Source organism: Salvelinus sp. IW2-2015, linkage group LG23 (assembly GCF_002910315.2).
Source record: "Salvelinus sp. IW2-2015 linkage group LG23, ASM291031v2, whole genome shotgun sequence".
NCBI classification, from domain to species: Eukaryota; Metazoa; Chordata; class Actinopteri; order Salmoniformes; family Salmonidae; genus Salvelinus; species Salvelinus sp. IW2-2015.
The window spans coordinates 40127377-40142531 of record NC_036863.1 but is presented as its reverse complement, the minus strand read 5'-3'; the positions used below and the strand labels follow the sequence as shown (position 1 = coordinate 40142531).

Here is a 15155-nt window from a genome sequence, read left to right as displayed (position 1 = left end):
AGTCGGGCAGATACGAGTGCACAGTTTCATATATTTAGTTATCACATGTTCGTTCCGCAGAACTGTCAATGTGATAATAGCCCTCTGTCATTGTCAGTTACAATCAGCGTAATTACCACACCTGAAGGTGTTAAGCAATTGAGTGGCTTTGACAATCAAATGGGTGGGTATTAAAAGGCATGCAATTACAATGCGTAATGACGCACAATGGCTGCTTTGGCACTGTTGGAAGATTTGGCGAATGGAAAAATTCAGAGTGAGCGAATTTTCAAAGACCAGCAAGATTTACTGGCCGATGATGATGAGTGGCGTATGAGCCGGTTCCGATTTCCAAGAGCTGTTCTCTTGGATCCCTGTGCTGTAGTAGGCCCAGCTTTACAGAGAAGCACCCGCAGAAACCAAGCCGTGCTGACAACTGACAACTCTCGGATTTCTGGCAACCGGCACTTTTCAAAGGGAATTGGCTGACAGGTCAGGGATCTCTCAGCCAAGCTTTAGCCGCATTATGCAAGCCGTGTTAGGAGGTATAATTGGATTGACGCACCTCTACAAAGTTTCTTTACACCGTGGGTGACCAGGCAAATAAAAAAGTGCAATTTGCAGCAGTGTCCGGTTTCCTAAATAATCGGTGCAATTGACTGCACTCATGTTGCTATAAGGGCAACAAGTGAGAGTGAATTGGCTTTCATTAATCGAAAGCTTTATCATTCCATGAATGTCCAAATCATATGTGATGCGGACATGGTGGTGGCCTGGGTCAACCCATGACTCATTCATATGGAGAAACCGCAGTGTTGGGCGCAGACTTGAGGCTGGAACTGTGCGTGATGGCTGGCTTCTAGGTACGGTAATGTAGAAATTCTAAATCAATTGCAGTTTCTCTGCTGCAGTGCCTAACCCATTCACGAACCTTACAGGCGACAGTGGATATCCTCTCAAGCGGTGGCTGCTCACCCCTTTCGCCAACCCGCAGAGAGGAACTACAATGTGCGCCATTGCCAGGTACGCGCTGTTGTGGCGCGCACCATCGGGCTTCTGAAGGACAGATGGCGCTGCCTGGGTTAGAGTCCCACTTTGTTGATGATGCTTGTTGTGCATTACGGTTGAACCAAAAGATTATATGTAACAGAGATTCAATGAAATGTAAACAATGAAATATGTATATGAAGTTTAGTGAAATAATATGTTGATGCTAATATTATGTACAATATCTAATTACGTTGCAATATAACAATAGCGCACAGATAACTTAATTGGGGAGGATGGACTCATAGTAATAGCTGGAGCGGAATAAGTGGAATGGTGTCAAACATGGTTTCTATGTGTTTGATGCCATTCCAATAGCGCCGTTCCAGCCATTATTATGAGCCGTTCTCCCCTCAGCAGCATCCACTGCAATAGCCTAATATTCTAAATGCTTTTAGCAATTAATTTAAAAAAAATCTCATTACCCTAATAACTATGACACACCCCTCACTATTGTCATTGGTTGCACTAATTGCACTTTTTGTCTACATAACCTGGTTCAAGCATTCATGACATTACCCTGAAGAAGGCACAATGATGACAAAATATTGGTGCTTCACCCAATAATTTACTGGGAGCTTGTGTATATAGAGTGTAACTTTATTTATAGCCTAGAGTGAACTCGTCAATAGGCAGCACCTCTACCAACTTTTTGCGCCAGCTCATGCTTTTTATTAGACATTTCACAGTACTCATACATCTGGATACATTAAGTAACATAAATTAAACTAGAAAACAATACATATAATTGAAGTACTTCAACAAATATTTGACTTAACATTCAATACTCAACACGAACTTGGTGCATAAAGAAATCATGCCATGAATGTAGTTATATAAAAAGAAAAATGGCTGTAGTGCGTTGCATTCACATTCCGCAGTGTAGTAAAGAATAAGACTAATGGTGCTGTAAATTACCTGAATAAAGAATATTGTAACTTAATACTATCGTGACTATCATTTACAATTACTTTTCAAAGTAACATTTCTTTTTAGACAATTGCTTCTTAGACAATTGCTGTCATTTCACAATTGTGTTGACAGAAACCTTGAACACCTGTCTGATGCAAAAACAACATCCACTCTGACAGAAATGGCACACCTGACCGTATAACTGAGTGAAGAAGAGCCACTGTGAGCTCATACAAAGGCTTATTGAAGGACATCATCTGTAATGCCCTGTAATAGTGTTCTGAGATTTTCAGTATGAGGTTACATCTCGGGCCCCTATAGCGAGATCATCAGGGAAACTTCACGCTGCCACTGAGCTAATGAGAGAGCAACTTTGGATTAATTTAGAGGAGCGAAATGACATTTTTACATTATCTGGCGTGGCATACCATACCCCCTCATGCCAGACTGAGACGCCCCAGTGTTTCCCCCCATCTGCATGCCAATCAGACTGCGGCCTTGACGCAACTGCTCCTCAGAAAACTCCCGCCGGTTTCCCTGAGCTTTCCTAAAAGCACAGGAGACAAAACTGGTGAATTACCTGCTGTGATGGATGTTTGTACAGGAGAGCTTAAAACTGATACAAGTCAGATAGGAAGGGTCTACACCTACAGTATTGATATGTAAGCAAACAGGTGGGAGGGGTCAAGTTATGCGACTCATAAATAGTTCATTTTGGAGTGGCATGTAATAAAGAAATGGACATACAGTATCATTGCTGTTTTGTACAACTCATTTCAAACAGCTATCATGATTGGTTCCTTACCTATGAAACCAATCAGGTTCACCACGATATTGACCATCATCCTTTGTGAGCGCCATACTGCCAAGTGCCGACAAGGTCCCTTGCACGGCAGCCATATCCTTCCCTGTAGTTACACAAAATACCAGACAGACATTTCAATACTATATTTGGCTTTAGTAGGTCAAATCAAAGTTTATTGGTCACGTACACAGATTTGCAGATGTTATCGCAGGTACAGCGAAATGCTTGTGTTTGTAGCTCCAACAGTACAGTAATACCTAGCAATAAAATAAACTGTAGAGTTCCTCTGTCTTGTGTCTGTGTTCTTTTGTCCATCTTAATCTTTTATTTTTATTGGCCATTCTGTGAGATGGATTTTTCTTTGCAACTCTGCCTAGAAGGCCAGCATCCCGGAGTCGCCTCTTAACTGTTGATGTTGAGATTGGTGTTTTGCGGGTACTATTTAATGAAACTGCCAGTTGAGGACTTGTGAGGCGTCTGTTTCTCAAACTAGACACTCTAATGTACTTGTCCTCTTGCTCAGTTGTGTACTGGGGCCTCCCACTCTTTCTATTCTGGTTAGGGACAGTTTGTGCTGTTCTGTGAAGGGAGTAGTACACAGCGTTGTACCAGATCTTCAGTTTCTTGGCAATTGCTCGCATGGAATAGCCTTCATTTCTCAGAACAAGAATAGACTGACGAGTTTCAGAAGAAAGTTCTTTGTTTCTAGCCATTTTGAGCCTGTAATCGAACCCACAAATGCTGATGCTCCAGATACTCAACACGTCTAAAGAAGGCCAGTTTTATTGCTTCTTTAATCAGGACAACAGTTTTCAGCTGTGCTAGCATAATTGCAAAGTGTTTCATAATGATCAATTAGCCTTTTAAAATGATAAACTTAAATTAGCTAACACAATGTGCCATTGGAACACAGGAGTGATGGTTGCTGATAATGGGCGTCTGTACGCCTATGTAGATATTCCATAAAAAATCAGCCGTTTCCAGCTACAATAGTCATTTACAACATTAACAATGTCTACACTGTATTTCTGATCAATATGATGTTATTTTAATGGACAAAAAAATGTAAACATTTTTAAAATGTAAACATTATTAAAGTGACCAGTGTTTAATGACTATGGACATAGGGCAGCAGTCTCTAAGGTACAGGGTAGAGTACCGGGTGTTAGCCAGCTATTAAGAGTGACTAAGGTTCAGGACAGGGTACTGGATGGAGGCCGGCTAGTGGTGACTGTTTAACAGTCTGATGGCCTGGAGATAGAAGCTGTTTTCTAAGTCTTTCATCACAGCTTTGATGCACCTGTACTGTCTCCACCTTCTAGATAGATGGTAGAGGGGTGAAAAGGCAGTGGGGAGGGTGGCTGAGGTCTTTAATGATCTTCATAGCTGACCTGTGACACCGGGTGCTGTAGATGTCCTGGAGGGCAGGCAGTGTGCCCCCGGTAATGCGTTGGGCTGACTGCATCACCCTCTGGAGAGCCCTGTGTTTGCGGACAGTGCAATTGCCGTACCAGGCGGTGATACAGCTCGACAGGATGCGCTCAATGATGCATCTGTAGAAGTTTGTGAGGGTCTTAGGAGCCAAGACAAATGTATTGATTCTCCTGAGGTTGAAGAGGGGCTGTTGAGCTTTCTTCACCACGCTGTCTGTGTGAAGGGACCATTTTAGGTCGTCAGTGATGTGCACGCAGAGGAAATTTAAGTTTTTGACCCCTCCACGGTGACTCTGTCGATGTGGATGGGGGCGTGCTCTCTCTGCAGTTTCCTGTAGTCCATGTTGTTCCCTCATTGGTTATAAAAAACATTTAATTGTAGAAAAGATATGTATGATTTGACAAATTAATCCTTTCCAGGAAGGTATATTATATTGAAAGGCTATATTCACATACATGGCACATACCTGAAGTTATCTAACATAAGGACTAACCAATTGCTGCATGTGAGTGTAAGGTGGAAGAGCTCTACCTTCCCATAGGTCCACGGTCTGGAAAAGGTCCCCGGTGGTCACCCCATAAGCTTCAGCTGCCTGTAGGAACTGTGAGATCTTCTCCATCTGCTTGAAGACCATCTTTGTCTCTGGGATCTTCTTTATGGGCTCTTGACCAGAGGGATAGAGGCTGTTAATGAGCCTACAAAGAATCTGCAACGAGAGATTAAATAATGGAATGACAGATTAGAACTGGCCTACACCCACCTAGCATTAGAGGTGGCAGTAGTTGGTGGCTTTGAGAACCAGGAGAAGAAACCCCATAATAACAAAGGCTATCAAATATCGTCTATTATGATAATGGTGAATTACAGTCTGAGATGATCTGTATATGTGTTTTAAGAGTTAGGTTTAGAATATGGAAGACATGCACAAGGTTACATCAACCAGAGTTTGTCAGAGACTCACTGTTCCATCCTTGAGCCAGCTCTGGAAGTTTAGTCTCCCAGACTCTGGTCGTTCTATGTCCCCCCCAACCTGCAAGATGATCCAGTCCACCAGTCTGGCCTCCAGGTCCAGAGTATACTTCTGGTCTATCTTCTCCTGAACCTCCCTACTCAGCCCGTAACTGGGTCCTCTGTTTGCCATGGCTTTCAGAGTTCGAGCTCTTTCAAGAGAGTGACTGCAAGGAAAGGGTGCAATTTAACAAATTAACATCTCTCCAACCCTTCTTTGAAATTAGAAGCAAAATCACTTATTGTGGGTAAATTAATCCATAACTTTTGAACTGCAGTCTAGTAGTTTGAGGATGTGTGTCGCTGGAGACATGCACTATGTCACTGCTGTCTGTTAATTATTTGTATTAGTCTGCCCTGGGATTTCATTTCTGATGTCATATGTATATTTAGATACGGGCCTCTGACTTCAAAGATACGCAGTCATAAAGTTCAGCGATTTTTTTCATATATTCAGACACCTCTAGTTTCACATTGCAATCTTCATAATTTAATTTGTTTTAACCGTGTGGATGATACTTCCCTCGAAAATAAATCGAGGGAAATATGATCGAAATTTCAGATAGTCTACGTAGTCCTCCTGTGATGCGCGCGTTGTCACTCTCCACTGGATGGCATCCAGGGATTGATTTATGAAACGCCATAATATACTTGCTTGCATAGGCGAAAGAAAAAGACAAATAGATCAGCCAAAAAAAAATCCCTCAGACTATCGAGTTATGGAAATAACGTAAGCTAAACGGCCTGGATTAACTCCCTCCAGGGAAAATACTGCTAGTGCAAGTGCATGCAATATGACATCATTTATTATAGCGTTCGCAATACATCTAGGCCCATTCGGAATGTCAGGTTCCGTCTCTGCACATTATTTTTCCATTTCAGTCATTTACTTACGAATTTTCAATTTATGTATGGTCAGGCTTCGTTCCGTTCCTGGTCGTTAGTCCCACTCTGGAGTCACATGCTGTTAAAACTGGACATCTTGAGGAGTGCAGTACCAACCTCAACATCCGTACTCAGCATCCGTTCTTGGACTCCCTACAGCTTTCAGTGCCAGGAGAGTCAATTGATGCCGCTGCGCCTTCGCGCCTCCGATAGGGGATGTAGCCTACTATCAGGATGAATTCATGGCCAAAGGGGAGAAACGTCAATATCCAGTGGTAATGTCCAGGAATGGTTACTCTTGGACTTTACCCTTCAAATAGTTTACTGGGAGTTCATTCCAATTATTTCATGAATATAATGTAGCATTACATGATTTGTAGATAGTCAAATTAATGGGTAAAGAAGGGCCTATGGTTGATATTTGTGATGTGTACGCTCTCTATATTCATCAATAAATTGATCAGTTGTTTTATTCACAAGGCATTTAAATCAAGGCATACAGTGCCTTCAGAAAGTATTCACACCCTTAGACTTTTTCCACATGATTTTGTGTTACAGCCTGAATTTTAAATGGTTATTAATTACACTTTGGGTGGTATATCAATACACCCGGTCAGTACAGAGATACAGCGTCCTTCCTAACTCAGTACAGAGATACAGCGTCCTTCCTAACTCAGTTGCCGGGGGGAAGGAAACCGCTCAGTGATTTCACTATGAGGACAATGGTGACTTTAAAATAGTTAGAGTTTAATGGCTAGGATAGGAGAAAACTGAGGATAGATCAATAACAATACTAACCTAAATGACAAAGTGAAAAGGAAGCCTGTACGGAAAAAAAATATTCCAAAACATGCATCCTATTTGCAATAAGGCACTAAAGTAAAACTGCAAAAAATGTGGTAAAGAAATTATCTTTATGTCCTGAATACAAAGCATTATGTTTGGTGCAAATTCAACATAAGACATCACTACCACTCCTCATATTTTCAAGCATGGCAGTGGCTGCATCATATTATGGGTATGCTTGTCATCGGCAAGGACTAGGGAGCTTTTCAGGATAAAAAGAAACTGAATAGAGCTAAACACAGGCAAAATCCTAGAAGAAAACCTGGTTCAGTCTGCTTTCCAGACAGACACTGGGAGACTAATTCACCTTTCAGCAGGACAATAACCTAAACAAGACCAAATATACACTGGCGTTGCTTACCAAGATGACATTGAATGTTCCCGAGTGGCCTTTTTACAGTTTTGACTTAAATCTGCTTGGAAATCTATGGCAAGACTTGAAAATGGCTGTCTAGCAATGACCAACCACCAGCTTGACAGAGCTTGAATCATTTTTTTAAGAATGTGGAAATATTGTACAATCCAGTGTGCAAAGCTCTTCGAGACTTAGCCAGAAAGACTCACAGGTGTATTCATTGCCAAAGGTGATTCTAACATGTATTGACATGTTAGAATACTTACGTAATCTAGTTTTTTAAATTTTGTTTTTACAAATGTTAGAATTTTTCTTCCACTTTGACAGAGTATTTTGTGTCGATCATTGACATTTTTTTTTTTACAATTACATAAATGTTAATCCCACCTTGTACCACAAAACGTGGAAAGAGTCCAGGGGTGTGAAGACTTCCTGAAGGCACTGCATGTCTAGCAAGTAGATTTACACCTTAAGCCTTTTTATTATTTGTATACAATAGTTTATATTCTTACATGCATTTCACAAAGTTACAGTAGCCTATGTTATATGAAACATGTCCATGCAAAAACGAATCATGCACGTGCAAAAATGTAATATGCATTTTCCTTTTTAAAATGTTTATTTGGATAGAAAAAGGATAATACATAGTGCAATCACACTCTTACATCAAGGACAGCACTGTAGAGAAAGCACATTTAGCTAAGTGATTGTAGTCATCCACCCCCACTGAGGTGTTGATGATTTATATCCATGATACTGTGGCTGTTGAGCATCTCCACAGTTCCTCTACTGACCATCTGTCACCGTTTGCCTGTCAAGATGAGAACGAGCATTCCACAGTATCTCCATATAGAGCCTGTTGTTTTCATTGGAAATACATGCAATCAGACTATTTAAAAACACATCAATAGCAGAGTTACACATTACCGGTATGTAAGCTTTGCTCTCTGTTAAATGCTTTTAGTGTCATTGCCGCTATCTATGGTAACAGTTGTCTTAATAGACTCACATAGCCACAGAGCGGTCGAACATCAGGTGTCCCATATCCATGTAATACTGAGCATCTGTTCGGAGAGCTGTCCAGTACTCATTGGCCTTGGGTAGAGAGAGTAATAATATCATGTGCATGCAAACAATCGCATACATTTACACAGGTAGAAAGCCTGGACTTGTCAAAAGCAATACAAAATCCTAAATCCATACATAAAATACACCGATAGATGTGGCACCTTTCTTCAATAGTGTAAACCCACTGGTTCTGAGAGTGGTTGGAGTATCCCGATTGTCTCTTCAGTCTGATGAACCGCTTTGCTTCCTCTTCCTTCATAAATGGAGCAGCGAAAACTCCTGTTCATAATATTAGTTTTGCACTTTTCTGCTCAATAATTTATTAAATACAGTATCCTTGAGATTGCTGCAAACCAGCCATTTTAAAATGTACCAAAACATTTTATATACACACTTACCACTGAGGGCAAAAATAATCCAGATTTTCATGTTTCTGACCTGATGAAATAAGATATTAATACAGTTGTGTAAACCACTAAAACAAAATGTGTTTTGTTGCAGGTGACACAGCTACTCTCATTAGTATTGAGTCTACTTTTTCACCTGTAACTGCATGGATCACTTACCATCTCGTTCTGTTAGGTGACCTAAACTGGGATATGCTTAACATCCCGGCAGTCCTACAATCTAAGCTAGATGCCCTCAATCTCACACAAATTAGCAATGAACCCACCAGGTACAACCCTAAATCCGTAAACATGGGCACCCTCATAGATATTATCCTGACCAACTTGCTCTCCAAAAACACCTCTGCTGTTTTCAATCAGGATCTCAGCGATCACTGCCTCATTGCCTGCATCCGCTATGGGTTCGCGGTCAAACGACCACCCCTCATCACTGTCAAACGCTCCCTAAAACACTTCTGCGATCAGGCCTTTCTAATCGACCTGGCCTGGGTATCCTGGAAGGATATTGACCTCATCCCGTCAGTAGAGGATGCCTGGTCGTTCTTTAAAAGTAATTTCCTCGTCATCTTAAATAAGCATGCCCCTTTCAAAAAATGTAGAACTAAGAACAGATATAGCCCTTGATTCACTTCAGACCTAACTGCCCTCGACAAGCACAGAAATATCCTGTGGCGGACTGCACTAGCATCGAATAGTCCCTGCGACATGCAACTTTTCAGGGAAGTCAGGAACCAATACACTCAGTCAGTTAGGAAAGCAAAGGCCAGCTTTTTCAAACAGAAATTTGCATCCTGTATCTCTAACTCCAAAACGTTTTGGGACACTGTAAAGTCCATGGAGAATAAGAGCACCTCCTCCCAGCTGCCCACTGCACTGAGGCTAGGAAACACTGTCACCACCGATAAATCCACGATTATCGAGAATGTCAATAAGCATTTCTCTACGGCTGGCCATGCTTTCCTCCTGGCTACTCCAACCCCGGCAAACTGCTCTGCATCCCCTGCAGCTACTTGCCCAAGCCTCCCCAGCTTCTCCTTCACCCAAATCCAGATAGCAGTTGTTCTGAAAGAGCTGCAAAACCTGGACCCGTACAAATAAGGTGCGCTAGACAATCTGAACTCTCTCTTTCTAAAATTATCTGCCCCCATTGTTGCAACCCCTATTACCAATCTGTTCGACCTCTTTCGTATCGTCCGAGATTCCTAAAGATTGGAAAGCTGCCGTGGCCATCCCCCTCTTTAAAGGGGGTGACACTCTAGACCCAAACTGTTACAGACCTATATCCATCCCGCCCTGCCTTTCTAAAGTCTTTGAAAGCCCAGTTAACAAACAGATCACTAACCATTTCGAATCCCACTGTACCTTCTACGCTGTTCAATCTGGTTTCCGAGCTGGTCACGGGTGCACCTCAGCCACACTCAAGGTACTAAACGATATCATAACCACCATCGATAAAAGACAGTACTGTGTCTTCATCGACCTGGCCAAGGCTTTCGACTCTGTCAATCATTGTATTCTTATCGGCAGACTCAACAACCTTGGCTTCTCGCCTGGTTCACCAACTACTTCTCAGATAGAGGTCAGTGTGTCAAATCGGAGGGCCTGATGTCCGGACCTCTGGCAGTCTCTATGGGGGTACCACAGGGTTCAATTCTCGCGCCGACTCTTTTCTCTGTATATATCAACGATGTCGCTCTTACTGCGGGTGATTCCTTGATCCACCTCAACGCAGACGACACCATTCTGTATACATCTACAGTTTCTAAACCTCCAAACGAGCTTCAATGCCATACAACACTCCTTCCGTGGCCTCCAACTGCTCTTAAACGCTTGTAAAACTAAATGCATGCTCTTCAACCGATCGCTGCCCGCACCCGCCTGCCCGACGAGCGTCACTACTTTGGATGATTCAGACTTAGAATATGTGGACAACTACAAATAACTAGGTGTCTGGCTAGACTGTACACTCTCCTTCCAGACTCATATTAATAATCTCCAATCCAAAATTACATTTCGCAACAAAGCCTCCTTCACTCACGCTGCCAAACATATCCTCGTAAAACTGACTATCCTACCGATCCTCGACTTCATCGATGTCATTTACAAAATAGCCTCAAACACCCTACTCAGCAACTGGATGCAGTTTATCACAGTGCCATCCGTTTTGTCACCAAAGCCCCATATACTACCCACCACTGCGACCTGTATGCTCTCGTCGGCTGGCCCTCGCTACATATTCGTCACCAGACCCACTGGCTCCAGGTCATCTATAAGTCTCTGCTAGGTAAAGCTCCGCCTTATCTCAGCTCACTGGTCACCATAACGACACCCAGTCGTAGTACGCGCTCCTGCAGGTATATTTCACTGGTCATCCTTTGGCCACCTTTCCTTTCAGTTCTCTGCTGCCAATGACTGGAACAAATTGCAAAAATCGCTGAAGTTGGAGACATATCTCCCTCACTAATTTTAAGCATCAGCTACCTGTGCAGCTTACCGATCGCTGCAGCTGTACACAGCCCATCTGTAAACAGCACATCCAACTATCTACCTCAACCCCATATTGTTTTATTTACTTTTTTGCACCAGTATTTCCAGTATTTATACTTGTACATCATCTGCACATCTATCACTCCAGCGTTAACTTGCTAAATTGTAATTGCTTCGCTACTATGGCCTATTTATTGCCTTACCTCCTTACGCCGTTTGCACTCACTGTGTATAGATTTTTCTATTGTGTTATTGACTGTATGTTTGTTTATTCCATGTGTAACTCTGTGTTGTTGTTTGTGTCACACTGCTTTGCTTTATCTTGGCCAGGTCGTAGTTGTTGTAAATGAGAACTTGTTCTCAACTGGCCTACCTGGTTAAATAAAGGTTAAATAAAAAAAATCTAAATAATAAAATAAAAAAAATCAATGATTTTATTAATAACCCAAACGCCCCAATTTATAAGCTAAAAATGCAAAATAATTTTTACAAAAAGTCTAAAATAAAAAATGGCCCATCATTTAATAAATATAAAACCAATTTACATTTGTCTCAACTTTGATCTTATGTAACAGCATTATCTCCATGAAGCCAAAATATGCCTCTGTTGCCCCACAAACCTTGCTAATCATTGAGTGGTAAAATATACTACTGCAGAACAGCCAAAATATATAAATTAACTTGATGTCTGAATATGCAACATCTAACAGCTTTCAACCATCACTTCCAGATACCTAATAATTTAAAAAAATATTATATATACATATACACACATATATATATATTACACATACACAGTTGAAGTCAGAAGTTCACTTAAAACTCGTTTTTCAACCACTCCACAAATTTCTTGTTAATGAACTGTAGTTTTGGCAAGTCGGTTAGGACATCTACTTTGTGCATGACACAATTCATTGTTCCAAAATTGATTTACAGACAGATTATTTCACTTATAACTCACTGTATCACAATTCCAGTGGGTCAGAAGTGTACATACACAAAGTTGACTGTGCCTTTAAACAGCTTGGGAAATTCCAGAAAATTATATCATGGCTTTAGAAGCTTCTGATAGGCTAATTGACATAATTTGAGTCAATTGGAGGTGTACCTGTGGATGTATTTCAAGGCCTACCTTCAAACTCTGCATCTTTGCTTGACATCATGGGAAAATCAAAAGAAATCAGCCAAGACCTCAGAAAATAAATTGTAGACCTCCACAAGTCTGGTTCATCCTTGGGTGTAATTTCCAAACGCCTGAAGGTACCACGTTCATCTGTACAAACAATAGTATGCAAGTATAAACACCATGGGACCACGCAGCCGTCATACCGCTCAGGAAGGAGATGCATTCGGTCTCCTAGAGATTAACGTACTTTGGTGCGAAAAGTGCAAATCCATCCCAGAACAACAGCAAACGACCTTGTGAAGATGCTGGAGGAAACAGGTACTAAAGTATCTATATCCACAGTAAAACGAGTCCTATATCGACATAACCTGAAAGGCCTCAGCAAGGTTTGCTGTGTTCACACTGAGCACATGAGCACATGTGACAGACGTGACAGAGTCTGGAGACGTTCTGCTGACGGCAACATCCTCCAGCATGACCGTTTTGGCGGTGGGTCAGTCATGGTGTGGGGTGGCATTTCTTTGTGGGGCCGCACAGCCCTCCATGTGCTCGCCAGAGGTAGCCTGACTGCCATTAGGTACCGAGATGAGATCCTCAGAGCCCTTGTGAGACCATATGCTGACACATGCACATTTGTGGCCTGCTGGAGGTCATTTTGCAGGGCTCTGGCAGTGCTCCTCCTGCTCCTCCTTGCACAAAGGCGGAGGTAGTGGTCCTGCTGCTGGGTTGTTGCCCTCCTACAGCCTCCTCCACGTCTCCTGATGTACTGGCCTGTCTCCTGGTAGCGGTCTTAAAACAAAGGTCTTAAAGACCTTTAACAGATATACAGTGGGGAGAACAAGTATTTGTTAAACTGCCGATTTTGCAGGTTTTCCTACTTACAAAGCATGTAGAGGTCTGTAATTTTTATCATAGGTACACTTCAACTGTGAGAGACGGAATCTAAAACAAAAATCCAGAAAATCACATTGTATGATTTTTAAGTAATTAATTTTTGCATTTTATTGCATGACATAAGTATTTGATACATCAGAAAAGCAGAACTTAATATTTGGTACAGAAACCTTTGTTTGCAATTACAGAGATCATACGTTTCCTGTAGTTCTTGACCAGGTTTGCACACACTGCAGCAGGGATTTTGGCCCACTCCTCCATACAGACCTTCTCCAGATCCTTCAGGTTTCGGGGCTGTCGCTGGGCAATACGGACTTTCAGCTCCCTCCAAAGATTTTCTATTGGGTTTAGGTCTGGAGACTGGCTAGGCCACTCCAGGACCTTGAGATGCTTCTTACGGAGGCACTCCTTAGTTGCCCTGGCTGTGTGTTTCGGGTCGTTGTCTCTCACAGTTGAAGTGTACATATGATAAAAATTACAGACCTCTACATGCTTTGTAAGTAGGAAAACCTGCAAAATCAGCAGTGTATCAAATACTTGTTCTCCCCACTGTATATCTGTTAAAGGTCTTTAAGGGAGTTCTGGTAACAGTAGCAGGAATAAGTGAGATTTACCTGAAGCTGTTGCTCTGTGGCATGAGAGAGGCTCTGGTCTCCAGAATCTCACAAACAGGTGTCAAGAGGACTTTTTCACAGGGCCTGCAGAAATCCCCAAGGAATGAATACCATTAAGCTTGCAAGGTACTGTACAACCTGTTTCTGTGCCAGAACTCAGATAGAACTAGGCCTTTCGCAGAAACTTGTCTGGTTGTGGTGGGTGCTCGTCATCTCCTAAAAACAAGTCTAGTACTGAAGCTCATAGTAGAGACCCTGTACAGACACTTTGATTCTACTCTGAATGTAAACAGACAAGGCTTTTACAGCCGGGCGACCAGCTCTAGGAAGTCTTGGTGGTTCCAAACTTCTTCCATTTAAGAATGAGGCCACTCTGTTCTTGGGGACCGTCAATGCTGCACATTTTTGGTACCCTTCCCCAGATCTGTGCCGACATAATCCTGTCTCAGAGCTCTATGGACAATTCCTTTGTTTTTGCTGACATGAACTGTCAACTGTGGGACCTTATATAGACAGGTGTGCACCTTTCCAAATCATGTCCAATCAAGTTCTAGAAACCTCTCCAGGACGATCAATGGAAAAAGGAAAGGGTCTGAATACTTAAGGTATCGTTTTTTTTTTTATATATACATTTGCGCACAAAAAAAAAGTGCTTTGTCATTATGGGGTATTGTGTGTACATAGCTGAGATTTTTATTTAAATCAATCAAATAACGTAACAAAATGTGGAAAAAGTTAAGGGGTCTGAATACTTTCCGAATACACTGTGTGCCATTCAGAGGGTGAATGGGCAAGAGCAAGACAAAATATTGAAGTGCCTTTGAACGGGGTATGGTAGTAGGTGCCAGGCGCACCGGTTTGTGTCAAGATCCGCAACGCTGCTGGGTTTTTCCCCATTCGTGTGCACCAAGAACGGTCAACATCAAGAACGGTCAACATCAAGAACGGTCCACCACCCAAAGGACATCCAGCCAACTTGACAACTGTGGGAAGCATTGGAGTCAACATTGAAGACCAGCATATCTGTGGAACGCTTTCGACACCTTTTAGAGTCCATGACCTGACGAATTTAAACTGTTCTGAGGGCAAAAGGGGAAGGTGGGTGCAACTAAATATTAGGAAGGTGTTCCTAATGTTTGGTATACTCAGTGTATATGTTAAGAAATGAGATTCACTTCATAACTTTTTGGAAATTGCTAATTTAAAAAAGAAACTCAAATGAAACCCTTCAGATAGGTATGATATTAACAAACCAACGTGTTTTACCTATCCGAAAAAGCCAGATCCA

General features: G+C 42.0%; 1 protein-coding gene across 1 annotated transcript; it reads right to left on the bottom strand.

Moving 5' to 3' along the window:
- Positions 1-1838: 1838 nt before the first annotated feature.
- LOC111950205 (transgelin-3-like) lies at positions 1839-6262 on the bottom strand. The gene is made up of 5 exons (XM_023967613.2): positions 6080-6262; positions 5139-5352; positions 4709-4883; positions 2744-2846; positions 1839-2485 (listed from the first exon to the last, which is right to left on the bottom strand). Exons 2-5 carry the CDS (start codon positions 5316-5318, stop codon positions 2344-2346), a joined length of 600 nt encoding a protein of 199 aa, XP_023823381.1. The 5' UTR covers positions 5319-5352; positions 6080-6262; the 3' UTR covers positions 1839-2343.
- Positions 6263-15155: the final 8893 nt, after the last annotated feature.